At 31.8% G+C, this 17,498-nt stretch overlaps 1 protein-coding gene across 1 annotated transcript; it reads left to right on the top strand.

The window, feature by feature from the left end:
* The first annotated feature begins 4,130 nt into the window (after positions 1-4,130).
* Positions 4,131-16,941, top strand: LOC130900831 (protein CREG1). Its single transcript, XM_057811725.1, has 6 exons — positions 4,131-4,227; positions 7,959-8,085; positions 10,686-10,840; positions 13,975-14,094; positions 16,533-16,614; positions 16,675-16,941. Exons 2-6 carry the CDS (start codon positions 7,959-7,961, stop codon positions 16,845-16,847), a joined length of 657 nt encoding a protein of 218 aa, XP_057667708.1. The 5' UTR covers positions 4,131-4,227; the 3' UTR covers positions 16,848-16,941.
* The last annotated feature ends 557 nt before the right edge of the window (positions 16,942-17,498 follow it).

Raw genomic sequence — 17,498 nt, 5'->3', positions numbered from 1 at the left:
GTTATGTAGACTTTTCGACAAATCGTTTTTGTCTGCCATATTTTTTTGTTATTTGAGTCTATTTCACGTCACAAAAACTTTTTTATAAACCAACCTATAAACCCATAACATATAAACAACTTTAAATTTAAAGGTTATATCCCAATACCGCTTAATGTACTAATTGGATTATTTACATTTGGTTTTTTAAGTTTTATACAGTTGAACATCGTAAATCCGGACTTCTAAAACGCGGAATATCTAAAATCCGGATTGATTAGTTCGTATCGTGATGTTTAGCTTCTGCATTTGATACTAGATGGCGCCACCGTACATAAAGATAGCATTAAGAATATGTTTATAAAGTATTCAATCTTTTTATTATTATTATTTTGTTAATTTGTTTTTGTGCAGTATTGAACGCGATTTTATTATATTTTATGTAAACCCCCCTCTCTGTTTAGTAACCTAACCTAACCTAACATCTTATAATTCATAAACATATAAACAATTTTAATTGGATTATTTATATTTGGTTTCTGAAACGTTTTATACAGTTGAACATCGTAAATCCGGACTTCTAAAACGCGGAATATCTAAAATCCGGATTGATAAGTTCGTATCGTGATGTTTAGCTTCTGCATTTGATACTAGATTTCGCCACCGTACATAAAGTATTAGCATTAAGAATATGTTTATAAAGTATTTAATCTTTTTGTTATTATTTTATAAATGTGTTTTTGTGCGGTATTTAACGCGATTTTATCATATTTTATATTTCTGTCTGTCTCTGTTTTTACATTATTATGTACTGCGATATGATTTTGCGTTAGCGCGATAGATGGCACCACCATAAATGCATTCAAATGTTCTTAACCTAATCAAAACTATCCTTTCCCAGCGATTCCGGATTTATGATGTTGTATTGTATACAATAACATGAAAAAAGTTTTTTTATGGCTGCTATAAAATGTTTGCTCGTCGCTCCTGTACGTTGTAGAAAAAATATAGTGTATAACACGTAGGATAATTATTTGATTTGTGATTCAGTAGTTGCCAAGTTTATCTATTCCCCTATTTTTACATTTGTTATTTTGTTAATTAAATAAAATGTGTCTTTATCGTGCGTGGTCGGATAATTCATTTATAATGAAGTTATAAAACGAATTTTTTGCTTTCAATTCTTGCTACTGACAATTACACTAGTTTATAGTACATCAGTTGCTGATTAGTTGGTATAAAATAGAAAAAAAAACATGTATCTGCATACATATTCGTATATTAGAAACCCTGGTAGAGCTCTTCCATGATTCTTAAGTCGCGATGCATAAGCTCTCCCTGTTCTTCCCTCATATTTTCTAAACTTTCCGGAGCTCTATCTAAGTGTCTATGGACGAAGTGCAGATTTATGGGTGATTCCGTTCTAACTGTGATATTCAATGTCCTGTATTGTTTTTTTGTACTAGTCATTAATTAATAATCAATTAATAAAAATTTTGTGTTAATTGAATAATTCTTAAGATATTTAAACATTATTTTTATACAATATAACTTGCCACTTAAAGAAAACTTATACTACATCACTTGAATGTCAGTACCGTGTCATGTCCATTCCTAGAATTTACCGATAAATTATTAATTTTTTTTGTCGTAACAAATGATTTAAACTAATTACCTTATAAATTCTAATGTTTATGATCAAACTGAGGAAAATTGATGCACTTGTTGTTTAATATCTTAAGTTACCATGTCAGTACCGTGTCATGTCCATTCCTAGAATTTACCGATAAATTATTAATTTTTTTTGTCGTAACAAATGATTTAAACTAATTACCTTATAAATTCTAATGTTTATGATCAAACTGAGGAAAATTGATGCACTTGTTGTTTAATATCTTAAGTTACCATGTCAGTACCGTGGATAAATGAGTCAGTACCGTGGAACTCAAAATCCGACATTTGTGTCTTGCTCGTGATACTTTGAAGTTGTAGTAAATTCCTCTTAGAGTTTTATTTTTACAGTAAAATAGATGAATAATATGCATAAAAAAGTTAGAAAAGTTAAATTTTAAAATCTTGAAATTTTGAATACAAAAAATCACAGTTAGAACGGAATCACCCTTATGCTCTTAAACACCGCAGATTCTTTATTTGTAGCAGAAAGTCTTCTACAAACTCAATACAACCTTCAGATTTTTTATTTTTCGAGAAAATTCTGTAATACTAAGACGAAATATGTCCAAGCTTTTAATTCTAGCTCTGTCATAGAATTCCTGAATCAAGTATCTTTCGAAAGCTTTTTAATTTGAGGGCTACCAAAAATGTTATTTTTTGTATGTTTAATTTTTTCCATAGTAAGCCGAGGAACGTTTTGGCAAATATAAGGAAAGACAACTTAGTTATGAAATCTGAACTACGCTTCTCTTTCCAGGCTCTAAACTTTCTCTCAAGGGTCAGTATCTTCTTCTTATCCAATGCTCATGTTTAGCTGTACCTGCCTCAAAGATAAGAAAAATTAGTTTAACCACTTTTCAGTTGATCTAGACGTTTTCAGACACAAATTTTATTTTGTTCAAGACTAATTAAATTCTTTAACTTTGTACTGTAGCAAATTTGTTTCAGTTGATCTAGACGTTTTCAGACACAAATTTTATTTTGTTCAAGACTAATTAAATTCTTTAACTTTGTACTGTAGCAAATTTATTTCAGTTGATCTAGAAGTTTTCAGACACAAATTTTATTTTGTTCAAGACTAATTAAATTCTTTAACTTTGTACTGTAGCAAATTTGTTTCAGTTGATCTAGACGTTTTCAGACACAAATTTCATTTTGTTCAAGACTAATTAAATTCTTTAACTTTGTACTGTAGCAAATTTGTTTCAGTTGATCTAGAAGTTTTCAGACACAAATTTCATTTTGTTCAAGACTAATTAAATTCTTTAACTTTGTACTGTAGCAAATTTGTTTCAGTTGATCTAGACGTTTTCAGACACAAATTTTATTTTGTTCAAGACTAATTAAATTCTTTAACTTTGTACTGTAGCAAATTTGTTTCAGTTGATCTAGAAGTTTGCAGACACAAATTTTATTTTGTTCAAGACTAATTAAATTCTTTAACTTTGTACTGTAGCAAATTTATTTCAGTTGATCTAGAAGTTTTCAGACACAAATTTTATTTTGTTCAAGACTAATTAAATTCTTTAACTTTGTACTGTAGCAAATTTGTTTCAGTTGATCTAGACGTTTTCAGACACAAATTTCATTTTGTTCAAGACTAATTAAATTCTTTAACTTTGTACTGTAGCAAATTTGTTTCAGTTGATCTAGAAGTTTTCAGACACAAATTTCATTTTGTTCAAGACTAATTAAATTCTTTAACTTTGTACTGTAGCAAATTTGTTTCAGTTGATCTAGAAGTTTGCAGACACAAATTTTATTTTGTTCAAGACTAATTAAATTCTTTAACTTTGTACTGTAGCAAATTTGTTTCAGTCTTGATGCTAACAATTCCTATGTGGTTTAGAAAGATTTAAATTTCTGATAATTATTTAGAATTGCGGCTCCAGGCAAAAATCGTTCCAAAAAATTTTTCACGCATTTGGGGTTGTTTCTGAGAGTAAAAATAGTAAATTTAAGGCGGAGAACACATATTATTTCCATTATTTTAGACATTACATGGTACAACTTACATATGATAAATCAATGTAACCTTACTTAACCTAACCTAACCAAGATGGTTAGGTTAGGTTAGGTTTCATTGATTTATCATATGTAAGTTGTACGATGTAATGTCTAAAATAATGGAAATAATATGTGTTCCCCGCCTTAAATTTACTATTTTTACTCTCAGAAACAACCCCAAATGCGTGAAAAATTTTTTGGAACGATTTTTGCCCGGAGCCCCAATTCTAAATAATTACCAAATTTCTTAAAAGAGATTATCTAACTCATTTTGTGAAAAGCATTTTAGCTCATTTTATTATACCTTCAAAATCAACATCATTTTATGATTACTAAAATTTGAATACGGCCATTTAGCTCTATTTTTGATGTTTAAATCGTTTATGTTCATATTACTTAAATATTTTTCGAAGTCCCCTCGTAAAACAACGTAAAAATAACGACAAAAACTAGTCAATGTTGATTATATTAACCTTTGCCTTTGTTTAAATCGTCGATCATGTGGTTAATTCTAGATGCCAATAAAGATCAATCGTTTTCGAAGTCAACAGTGGTATAAACTAAGAGGTATGACTTATTTTTTTTAATAAAATAGAATAGATTCACATATAAATAGTAATAGTTGATAGGCACTAATTAGTAAGGTATTTAATATCTGTTTGAATTAATTTCTTATACTATTTCCAACCACAATGTAACGTTAAAATAAAAAATATCGTTAAGATGAAACTAAGAGTGTCTGGTTTCATATCTCCGTAAGTCCATTATTTACAATTTTGAGAAATCGACAAAAAACTAGCTTCGCCTATGTGTTATATTAAAAATACACAAATTAGGTGTTGAGAAAATCTTGGTGGAGTTCACTACCAAAATATGGATTTGGGGGAGTTTCAAAATGTAGAAAACGGATTAGACTTTAAGAAACAAAACTTTTATCTAAGAGAAACACTGAAGCAAAGCTTAGTACATAATTACTGGAAAACTTCTTCTTCTTATTCATTTTAAGTTCTCATAATCTGTTAGTTTTGCAGGTTTCTCTGTCCTCTCAGTTCTTGGGAGGTGACCTGCCAGCTGTCCATCCATCTCTTTGGTGGTTTTCCGGGTTCTCTTTTCCCTTATTGAAAAACAAAATTAGAAAATATATTAAACTAACATTTTATTTGTTCACAAAAACTATTTTCTTGGTTTCATCACCGTCACCGGAACTATAAAGAAGATTTTTCCACTACTCGCTTGTAGTATTCTAGAACTTCAAAAATTTTCAACTATTAGTCGTAATGCTTGCCAAATAAGTTATCCATATTCTTAAGTTTTAAAAATTTTTGGTTTTACTCCAGTAGGAATTAGCTTCGGTAGAATATTAATACGTGATTGGACTTTTCTGCAAACCTCTTCAAATATTCTTGTATGTAAGTATGTGGATATTGGGGTATCATATACACCGCGACCCAAAGGATCTTTGGTATTCCCTTTTCTTGCTGCAATACTGGGGAACCCGGTGTTTACAGCTGATTTGTTGATTCCTTTCTTTTTGGAAAGTCCAGAATGTGGAATGGCTACAGCTACTGAAGATCTTCGTGTTTTATTTCTCAGGTGTAGTGCTCTGGAGTTCCGTACTTTTTCACAATTCGAGAGAATGTTGATTGATACATCCAGCAGATCTCCCCGCCTGCCTCAGCCCCTGTAGATTGTCCCAATAATTCGTTTTGCTTCAATCTACCTTCTTTTCATTTTCCTTCACTCCGGTTTGTCCTGGGAACCATTGTACGATAAGACAACTAACCTCGAATAGCAATGAAGTATAATGAACTTTCTGCAGCGGTTAACTTAAAAATAAACCTGAGAAACTGGTTTAACCTGCTGCTTTCCAATCACTGTTAGGAAACTGTACCATGTTGTTCAAGGTTAGGTACAATTTGATTCTAAAGCTTATTTTCAAATATAAGATTACATTAGATTCATATCGTTTTGAAGCCAAATGAATAAACAGGTCGATAGAAAGCATTTTTTTCATTTAGGTATCGTTTTTCCTTTTCGCTCATCTCTATACCTTCAACTAAGTATCCAAAGTAGCTTTCGTTCCATCGGCGTCATTTTTAACATCTTTGAATTCAAAATGTTTCAAAACGTAAGAAATTCGCCTTGGATCTGAATAAATAGTAATCTAAAAGTGCAAGGTCCGGAATAAATGCTGGATGTGATAGGAGCTCAATACCACCAATCTCGTCGATCTTTTCCCCCGTAATTTTCGCAGTGTGTAGTTCGGAAAATGCCTTGTTGATATTTAAACCATCTGGAATGATTTCGAAGTTTGCTAAACCTTCGTAAGTCCACGACAAGACCTTCCGCTCGAATCGATCACTGTTTGCGAAGAGTTCTGGTAACTGTCCTTTATCTTACAACTGACTTTCCATGTTCGGGTTATTCAGATTAATCAATTTTCCATAGCAAGTAGAATGTGTCAATAAAACATTAGCCTTTTGGAAAGGCAGGGAACTGTTTACACTAAGGTGACCATAATTTTGAAACACCACTGCGGGACGAGTCAAATTTACAAATAAAAAACTCACTTAGAGAAAATATTGTACGAAACTACTGATATTTACCAAAGGAGTTAATTGTTGTTTCCACTTTAAACTATGATTTGTTTACAGTCCAGAAATTGTTCATATGAGTGAAAACTGTCTTCACTAGTGCATTGGAACCAAGCAGGCAGTGTACTAGCTCAGTTTCAAAATATTTGAAACACTGAACTCAACACCGCTCGTCGGGAGTCTTGAACTCTCTAGAGCCGTTGATTTTTTCTTCATTCATTTACTTTATTAAGCAGTTGAACTCGTCAAACAGCATATTGTCATCAATGGAAATAGAAATAGAACTTGTGTCACCCTAGTTCACACACCTACTAGGCGTTTCAAGTGCTGGTACTAGGTTGATTTTCTACTGTTCTCCGTGTAGCCTCAACATCCCTTAACTCTCATTAACTGAGTCTTCTCCTTGCACTTCACACTATTTTTTATAAAAACCTACTGCGTCGACAATAAACAAAAAAAAAACAAACTAATTAAAAGAAAGTGAAGGATTTTTACTCGTTTAGACCAAGAACCGGGTTTTTTTTTGTAGAAAACGTACAGTAACAGGTATTTTTTTAATATGTTCAGGAGTGTCCCCTGAATGTAAATCCAAGTGGGCGTCATGGAGGGGACTTCACTTCAGCCGCCATCTTGAAAAACACATTTTATCAAATATCTCTCGAAACGCTCATCGTACAACAAAAATGATAGAAATCATTATTTTAGATAATAATATTTGTAATCTTTTTTATTTGAAACTTTTTTTTGTATAATGCGTAAATTTTTAATTATAGAGCTCCAAACTTTTTTCAATATGGTTTTTGCTAAATATTTAGTTACACTACATCGTAAGAATTGTTATTGTTATTTTTAATAATATTATTATTAATTAACGTTATGATTGTATTATGCTATTTTATATTGTATATTATAATATATTGTAATATTAAAAATGATTTCTTTTTTAATAAAAGAATATGAAGATGAGTATTCAATTTGAATTTTTTATTTTTTTAAATTTAACATGGATCTGAGGTTTTCGAAAAATCGAAAAGCCGTTTCTATTATTGCAAATTTTGAAAAATACTATGTATATTCGTCTGCACTTTATTTTCTCTGTCTTGTCGATTGTTGATCGAAATTGTTGTCGAAATCACTAAAAGAAAAAGAATTTTACGAATGTTACTTCAAAAAAAACGGACATTTGTTATAATATAAAAAGTGGCGCATCATTTTACGGGGCGAGTCTTTTTTTTTTTCGATGTCGACGGAATTTACATTCAGGGGACACCCCTGGACATATTAAAAAAAAAATATCTGTTACCGTACGTTTTTTTCAGAACCTACTTTTTTGGTTGGGGCTCTTGGACTATTTATAGAATTGGAGTGTTGTATGGAAATTTGAAAGCATCATGGTTTCCAAAAAAGACGACGTACAACCTAACCTAACCTGTATTTAGATTAAAGACATGAAGAGTTTTTATTTTTATAGTTATTTGTATGACATTTGCGTAAAAAGTGATTTTATTTTGTTCGTGGAATTGCTCAATCCGCTACACTCATTTCCCGCACAGAATGAAACATCACTTTCAACACTCACATCATAAATAACTATATTTTGTTATGACATGAGCTTTTTATCTAATCTCTTTTATTCTAAATAGTACCATAATCAACACTAGCTAAATTAGAACACCACATGTTTCAAAATGACATTTGTTTCAGATGTTTTATCTGCCGTTTTTCATTTTTACTCACTTTGTTTGTGGTTATGATGCACTATCGGTACCGATAGTACCTCCTCAACCTTGGAAAGCCGCTCTTATGGCAAGATACGTCATACACATGACAGGTAAATTTAGTTGTGAAATATTTTTTATTAGAGCAGTTTAATCTCGATACCTGCATACTTACAAATGAAGTAAACCATATTTCATGAATCGCCGAATTATTCTTCTGGTAGAGGTACAAATAATCAATAATTCCAATCGATCCTCAGCTGTAAGCAATTTGATAAAACATGGAGTAAACTTTCAAGAGCCTCTTACAATCATTGGTTATTTTTTAACCGAGTTTTTTAAGCTATATCTCAAGCTAAGCAATGAACTTCATCAGGGCCGATCTTAGGATGGCGGAAGTACCAATATTTTTGCTACACTACACAATGATGGTATCCGCTAATTATCATGAAAGAACAATTTAAACAATAATAAAATTCGAAATCGAAAGTTTATTTTTCGCCCCGCCAGATTATAATAATGAAAAAACATCAGGAAACTGAAAAACGTATGAACTTTTAAATAAATTAGTTTGAAACAAACTGACGCAGAAGTGTACACCGAAATTGTGAAAATCGAAAAATTGGAGTATCGAGTCATCATCAAGTACCTGTATTTAAAAGGGTTAAGAGGTAAGCAGATTTACGAAGATATGCTTAATACCCTTGGTGTTCAATGTCGAGGTAAATTTTCCATTGAAGATGATGACCGATCGGGAAGGACAGTTTCTGTGTGAGTCCCCGAAAATATCGATGCATTTCATGATTTTATCAGACCATCGAATTGGGCTAAAACGGATATCTGAAGCACTGAATATTTCATACGAACGCGTTTATCATATAGTTCACGTTAATTTGGACATAAGAAAAATTTCTTCAAGATAGATTCCCAAATTTTCTAATGCTGACCAAAACCGTGCAAGGGTAGAAGCATCGCGTTCGATCTGTGCTCGATTTGAAAACGATGTAGAATTTTTAAACCGAATTGTTACCACTATTAGTATTGATGAGACTTGGGTACATTTCTACGATCCAGGAACAAAGCAACAATCGATGGAATAGCGACACTCTGGTTCTCTAAGACCTAAGAAGTTTCCTGTCCAAAAATCTGCTGGAAATATTCTTGCTTCAGTTTTTTGGGATTGCTATTCGACATTACTGAGCATTCTAAGGGAAAAAATAAAGAGAAAAGACACGGAAAGCTATTCAAGGGTGTTTTATTTTGCAAGACAACGCCCCTCCACACAAATCTCATGTTGCCATGCAAAAAATTCGTGATTTAGGGTTTGATTTACCAGAACAATCCCTTATTCACCAGATTTGGCTCCGTCCGACTACATCTCATTCCTCAACTGGAAAAAAGGTTGTAAATTTTCTTCCAACGAGGAGGTAATAAAAGCTGTGGAGGACTGGTTTACAGAGCAAGAAGAAACATTTTTTTGAAAGGTCTAAAGACGTTGCAGATTCGCTGTAATAAATGTATCAATTTAAGAGGAGAATATGTTGAGTGAGTAATAAAATATTTTGACATTGAAATTTTGTTTGGTTCTATAACAGACTAAGAATGTTTCAATAGATATATCCTCGTATGTAGAAAATGAAAATATATAGAATATTGAGAAAAATTGAATTCAACAATTTGTAATAAGGTTTTTAAATGTGCATATATTCCACAGTGTAATTGCTGAACCTAATATTATTATTCCAGTTTCAGAAAAATTCGTTATGTCAAAGCAGACCAAATATAAAAAAACTCACTTTTAGCGATTTGGAATTACTAGCTAGTACAAATTTAAATTTGAGCGAACTATATAAACTTAAAGAACTTTCCGAGAATTCTGTGATAACTACAGTACAACTTACAATAATTCAAATGTAATTGAAAATTTTCCATCGTCTAATATAAGCAGTGATCAGTCTTGAGCTGCTGGAAGATATTTTCGACACTTGTTTATCACTATCTTTCTAATAAAATAAAAGATCTTTTTTTCCTATACTCCAAGATGAAACTTATTAAATTAAAACATAAATATCTAGTAAATGTTTTCGCTTATTTGACAAATATTTCAAAATTATTGTCAGATCTTTGGAATTCCAAAAATGTTTCAAGTTTTTCTAACAAGCCTCTAACGCAGAGGTGTCAAACTCAATTTTGCAGAGGGCCGAATATTAAATTTTGAATATTCGTAGGTGGGTCAGATTGAAAATAAAAAAAAATTAACTTAATTATTATAACATTTTATTTATTAAATTATATAAGTTAAAAATCATACCAAACATCCGTAGAGGAATCATCGAATGAAGTGTAAAAACTCTAAAAAACATGATTCTTCTTTCTGTGACACAACGCGATCGCGGGCTTTATTGATATGTCCTAAGGGCCGGATGAGGCCCGCGGGCCGTATCTTTGACATGACTGCGATATTAAATTTATGATTCGGAAATATATTACTTAAAACATCAATTATTGATAATAAATTACAAATTCGAATGTTTCTAGATTTTTAAAAAATGATTTAACACCCATTTTGCTTTTTGTGTCACTGGTAACACTTCTTAAAATCGTTGAAAAAATTAAAATTTTTATTTCGAAAAAAGCGATATACCAACAAATGAGTAACTGATAATTATTTTTAGATTACCAGTAGTGTTTTATTGATTTTTCTCGATTTTAGATTGGGTTTCGATAGCAACTATATCTACTCAAGAAGCAATAAATGGTTTTCCTTTCGTAAGTTTGAAATCCTTCAGCGATGGTACATCAACTAATTCAACAGGTGTTCCATATCTTTATATGACCGATCTAGACGTTACAGGCAAAGATGTTATGGTAAATATCTATTCGAATGATTTCATCTATCGAACAATCATTTGTCAACCTTAAAATCCCCACGTTGATGATCATTCGATGTTTTTTTTTACTAATTTGGAATTCCAATTGAATTTTCAGCTTCGAGAGTTATATGAAAAGTATTTATACTTTTTCTACCTTTTACTACTTTAGCCTTTTTAACTCTTAGAAATAATGGTTGTTGCTTTTTCCTCGAGATAGGTCAGGAGTAGTCAAACTTTTGAGATCCGTGGTCTAATCCACATTTCAAAAATCAGAGCTAAATCAATGTAACGTTATTGTTTACATTATCATTTTCGGTAATGAGAAAAAATGGTAAATTATCTAATTTTTCTAAAAAAAATTGGTTATTAATAGTTACTGACGAGAATAATCAAAGTATTTAGTAGTTAGTCATAATCAGGATGGTCGTGCGGACTACTTAAAATGTTTTTCTCTTCTTTTACCTTTACTAAGTATCTCAAAAAATAGTCGCTATTACTTTTCCGGTAGATGAAATCGTCTTTGCATTATTCGGAGCTAATTTGTCCTTTGAAATCCACTGTCTTGATTGTTTTTCCGTTTTAGGTGTGTAGTGATAGCTCCAAGTTATGAATCAACGTCAAAAATTCGACCAATTTTGCTTAAATAGTGCCAGTAAGGCCAGGGAAATGTTCATTCAATTGGGCTTTTGGTCCAAAGCTAGCAAACGCCTCAGTCATGAGGGTTGTGGCCTCTTTGGAATGTCTCTATTCCATATTTTATTGTCTACTTCCATATTGTCCAATTTTCAACCTAGCGTTATTATAAATGACTTGTTTGATTTAATCAGACCATCTCGGCATTATCTTTTTTTTCATCTAGTTCTCTAATCACTATAAACCTGTCCATATTGTTTTCTAAGTGGCTAGTGCACTTTCTTCATTCATAGTGATAATAGTCTTGTGGTTAACTTAACTCTTCCAGTCCAGGCAGTTCTAAATAATCGTCTGTAGCACTACATATCAAATGATTCGAAGTTTCCACAATTCTGAGCCATATGGGAAGATTGGGAAAATCATCATCATAGCGTAAGGCCAGGGAAATGTTCGGTCAAATGGGCTTTTGTCCCAAAGCTAGCAAACGCGGAACCCATATACTTTCTCTCTCTACTCGTCTCCTCAGTCCCGAGGGTTGTGGCCTCTTTGGAATGTCTCTATCACATCTTTTAGTGTCTCCTTCCATATTTTTCAATCTTCAGCCTGTCCTTAATCAGACCATCTCATGTACTTCTCTAATCACTATAATCCTGTCCATATTGTTTTCTGTCCAAGTGTCTAATGCACTTTCTTCGTGCATAGTGATGATAATCTGGTGATTAACTTTTGAGCAATAGGGGAAAATTAATCCTGTTGACTTGTTTTAACTTATCCACTATCATTAATTTTGGTTTGTTTCTGTTTATTGTTACATCTTGAACTTTCCATTCTCCTGCTCTATTCTGTTAAGAAGAACCGCCATTTCTTCCTCCATTGCAGCAAATATGGTGATTACATCATCATAGCTGCTGATGCTGATTCGATCTTTCCCTACGGATAACTTGCGCACATATAATTCTTTATTCAGTGCATGGCAAATGGGTTCCTTTGATATGTCTATAGCCTCTTCTATCCTTCTAACCTCAATTCGATGGTCTTCGAATAACATGTGGTGAACATCGCTAGTTGTAGAGTCTTCGTACACAGTGTCTAGCTCAAAATAAATATAACAGCTAGATACTTAATTTTTGTCGTTTAGTAAGAATCTGTTAACATAATTATATTGATAAATGCTGATATCTTCGGATTGAGATCGGAAAATTTTCAAATAACCCTCGTATTATACTATCGTATTGTCAATATTGTTCAATTAATAAAAAAAAGAATGGTCATTTCTTGTCAATATTTTAATAGTTATCCATAGATTATGTGATATTTGTAGATAGATTCATTTGAATATTATATCACGTACATATTTTAAAATTTATGGAACATTAAGAGTTTTATATACGAGAATGATCCCAGAAGTATCTGACCCAACAAAGAAAACACAAAAATTTTGGAAAAAAATATATATTTTTTTTAAACGTAATCTCTTTTTAGCTCCATACACTTTTCCAAGCGATTTTATAATAAAAATCGTCAAGTTCCTCAAAATAACCATTAACTGCCAACATCACCTCTTCATTATTGGAAAATCTTTGACTACCGAGCCATTTTTTAATGTCTAGAAACAGGAAATACTCCTAGGGGGCTAAATCTGGCGAATAGGGTGCATGAGGTAGCAATTTAAACTTTAATTGAGCTGGTGGATTGCCTTGATAAAACAACAAATTCTTCTAAGCCAAATGCAGCCGTTTTTGCATGATCTCTTCGCTCAAACTTTGCAATAAGCTCGTATAATACTCACTGTTGATAATTTTTCCTATTTCAATACAGTCAATGAAAATAATCCCAAAAAATCGACGCCATGACCTTGCTTGCAGATAGAACGTTCTTTGCCTTCTTTAGAGCCGATTCTCCCTTTTTAGTCCATTGTTTTGATTGGTCTTTTGTTTCGGGTAGGGAGTGATAGACCCAAGTTTCATCCATGATTATGAAATGATGCAAAAACAACGATCATCCAGTACCGCTTTGTAGATTTTCTTCAACATTTCTGGAATCGTCACCACCACTGCGTTGTCAGTCTTGGCAGGTCGTACGGCCTCGTTTTAACTCTGCTACCCAATATTTTACTGTTAATAATGAAGGAGTAGTCTCACCCAGAGTAGAATCTAGTCCAGCTTTTATAGTGGTTGAGCTAAGGTGTTTCAAATAAAAGTATAACGAAGAAAAATTTTTTTTCAGTGCTTACAAATGCAATTAAAACTTTTACTATTGATGGCTGTCAAACAAATACTAAACAACATGGCGTCTTCAAACTTGAAACATGTGATGTATAGATTGTGTACTTTCTAATAAAGTAGTATTTTTCAAGCAGCCACCGCCATCTATAGCTCAGGCAAGGTATTTCTGGGACCATCCTCGTAGTCTATTGCTGCCAGAATTTTCAAACCTTTACTGAATTCCATACCTTGGATCTAATATTTTTGGAGTATATTATATTGAATTTTTCAGAAAGACAGTAGAGTTACGATAATGGCGACATTAGCTGAAACTAATTACTGCGAGAATAAAGAATTTGACCCGCAAGATCCCAGATGTGCTAAAATACTTATGAGTGGAAAATTGTTTAAAGTAAGAATTTTAATTATGCTCGTAATATCTACCCTACCAACGAAGGGCTGTTTTTTCACTAAACTCACACAATATAAAGTTGTGTATGTAACTTTTTATTAAATGCGAGATGCGTACACTATTTTTTCTACGAACAATCATAATAATTAAAAACAATCACACGTGTCCACTTGAAGATTTTAATTTTTTTTTTTTTGGATAACTCATCTAAATAAACAATTACCGCGTGTTCTGAACAACTGCTTACCTTATTTTTGTTCTTCCAGTCCATATATTGAGAGCAACATTTCTCGTATACTTTTGATGATTTTACTTGCAACAATTTATTTGCGGCTCTTAAGGCTTGGTCTATAATATTTGGGGAGGTTGAATTTTCAATATCACTTTCATTATCGCACATATCCAGAGATTTTCCTTTTAAAAAGCATAAATTGAATTTGAATCGGTAATCGATGTATTGTTACGATTTGTCACGACTGATCATCTAAATTCACGTCAAATTGAATAATCCAATACTACCACAGATTTAAATAACATTTTCTATTAATTAAATTACGGTTTTTTGACCGTCTCCCGTATTTTCAAGGAAACGCGCGAATAGTCACAACCTTTGGTATCATGTAAGTTTGCATCTCTCAAAAAACCAAGGAATTTGTATGTACTTATACAGATCATTGAAATTGTGACTAATTTAGCCCAATCTAAAAATTTTCATATCAATTAGTTACGGAATTTTGAAAAAGATTAGTTTTTCTAGAAACTGTAATTTCTTTTGACCGAAATAATTAAACATACGGGTATAAATGATCAAATATAATTTAATTAAGCTTCAAATTAAGCGCAAAACACGGTCTGTAAGCCTCGAAGCCGACTCGAAAATACAAAAAAAATATTCGATATATAATTTAGTAATATAATGCAATATTTTAATTATTTCTCTTGTGTATACAAGGTAAACAGGTAAACTCGAACCTTTCATTTTATCTATTCTTCCAAATGGAACGCCATATATTTTGTATTTTATAGTATAATTAGAATCTTCAGCAGTAATAACTCAGAGTTTGAAAAAGTTGTAATAAAATTTTTGAAAATTTATCAATTTTCGAATAGAAAAAAAGCAATTTGCAAAATTAAGTGTAGATCCAGGCGTGTTTAATTTCTATAACTGATAAAGATGTAAGTATTTCCAATACGCAGGTTCTTAATAATTTTATTATGATATATGATAACTTGGTTATCGAAAGGCATGTCAGACAGTGTAATTGTGAGTGTTGGTCTAAACTGTTTACCTTCAGTCTCTGAAGACGATAACTTGGTTATCGAAACGCGCGTCAATCAGTGTAATTGTGAGTAGTGGTGTAGTGGTAGTGTTATAGTGTTATAGTGTTACAAAAATTCCAACTTAAGTTATTCCAAGTCATGTGATTTTAATGTCTCGGCCATTTCGTACGTGGGGCAAATAAATATCATTTTACCAAGGTTTTCATTGTTGTTCGGACATCGAGGAGTAAAATTAATAATTTAAGAACAATATAAGTCCTGAAATCGCAGTATGACGAAAAAATAAGGATAATAAACAATGTAGATTCGTATAGTATTGGTGATTTATCGAAAAACTTAGTGTGTAGGCATAATGGGCTTGGTGAACTATTTAATTTTAGGTCCCAACTATCGCATTGGTGGTCAGATGAAGGCTTATACATAATTACAAGATTTTGAATGAATATTATGAATCTAGATCTATTTTAAGTAAACTGAATGAAACATATCTTCAAAGAAAAAAATTTGCTTATATTACATGACTCCTCAATCTGAACAAGAGTGCCTTAAAATCACGAAATATACAGTTATTACATTTACTTAAAAGCAATACAAATACAAATTTGAAATACTTTATAAAAAAACATTATTTTTATAAATCTGCTTATCTGTAACAAAGTAAGTTGCACAAATTTTCGCATTATTCAAAAAGGAATCATTGCATCATTTATTTTCCTTTTTGTAAGATTTTGAGAACCTAAAAAAACGAACTTGGTCCCTGTTAGCCCTTTTAGAGCAACCCACGATTGCACAAAAAGCCGGCATTTTACATACATCCGCTTTTGAACATCTCTCTGTTCAGGTTATTTAAAATGTGTTTGCCCCACGAGGAAAATGGCGGGGTGGTCGTAACGTCATCTCAAAATGATCTATTGTCATTTAATTGACAGCACAAGCACAGAACTAGAAAATATTTTGACAAAATACGCTAATAATGCGGTGTTGCCGTAATTAGTCGCTCGCGTCACAAATTTGCGAGCGGAGGGGTACATGAAAATAAAAAAATTTCATATCGCTGCTAATCAAATCACTTCCTTTGCTGATCGCTTGCTTGTGCTTGCTATGTTCCGTAAAATTGTTTCGATATTGTATGTTTTGATCGTTTCAACCATTTTCAGATCGAAGCAACTTCACCAGAATACGATTTCGGGAGAAACTCTTTATTTGAAAAACATCCTAGCATGAAAAACTGGCCGAAAGGTGAAACATTATTTATTCGAAAGATTTAGCCAAGACTATTAAAAATACACTTCATTTCAGATCATCTGTTTTATGTTGCGAAAGTAGTTCCTGAACAAATTGAAGTTCTAGATTATTTCGGAGGATTGAAGTTCGTTACAATCGAAGATTATTTTAATGCCAATATAACCGAATTAATAAATTTAGATAGACACTTTTCCAGAGTTGCTATTATTGATATTGATGCCAATTGATTCATAAAAATTATTTGTAAATAAATTAAGTACGTTAGTATCTACATTAGAAATGTAATTTTACAAAAAACTGCAAATATATTTTGTTTGTGAACATGTTTTTATACCCTATAACATATTAATAAGGCAAATTTAGGCTAATGTACCGGGTGTCCCAATATAGTATATAGTACAGCTTCGGGAAAAAATTTATAACAAAAGTGACCTTGAGAAAACCTGGAAATTATTTACAGAGTTGTAGGTCCACCGCTAGAGGGCGTAATTAAATACCAAAAATTATAAAATGAATTATTTACAAATTTTGCCTAATTAAGATGCATTTAAACTATGATTATCGTATTCTTCAAGAAATTCAGCGCATATTTGATTTTACAAGTTTCTTCTCTTCAAAGAAGAAGTCTACTTCTTTGAAGAGAAGTCCAGTTCTACTTAACCTATCTATGCAAACTTAGTTTTTTTGAAGAGAGCTCCTTTCTACCAATGTAAGAGTTATAATTTCGAAGCATCCTAAAAAATGTGTAAATTTTAAGCATTCTCGTTTAAACATAAATTACTCCGGATTGACTGAAAGGATTTTAACATTTTTTGACTACTCAAAATTGTCTTTCCTTGTTATATTAATAATAGTTCCAATTATTATGTCAATATTAC

This window comes from Diorhabda carinulata, chromosome X (assembly GCF_026250575.1).
Source record: "Diorhabda carinulata isolate Delta chromosome X, icDioCari1.1, whole genome shotgun sequence".
NCBI classification, from domain to species: Eukaryota; Metazoa; Arthropoda; class Insecta; order Coleoptera; family Chrysomelidae; genus Diorhabda; species Diorhabda carinulata.
The sequence above is the reverse complement of the archived record's forward strand: the minus strand, read 5'-3'. Positions and strand labels throughout refer to the sequence as shown.

Bases quoted from the DNA above. Each gene is read 5' to 3' on its own strand.
- LOC130900831 (XM_057811725.1), top strand. From the start codon at position 7,959: ATGTTTTATCTGCCGTTTTTCATTTTTACTCACTTTGTTTGTGGTTAT. The intron at 8,086-10,685 runs GTAAATTTAGTT...TCTCGATTTTAG, and splicing joins ATACGTCATACACATGACAG to ATTGGGTTTCGATAGCAACT. The intron at 10,841-13,974 runs GTAAATATCTAT...TGAATTTTTCAG, and splicing joins TTACAGGCAAAGATGTTATG to AAAGACAGTAGAGTTACGAT.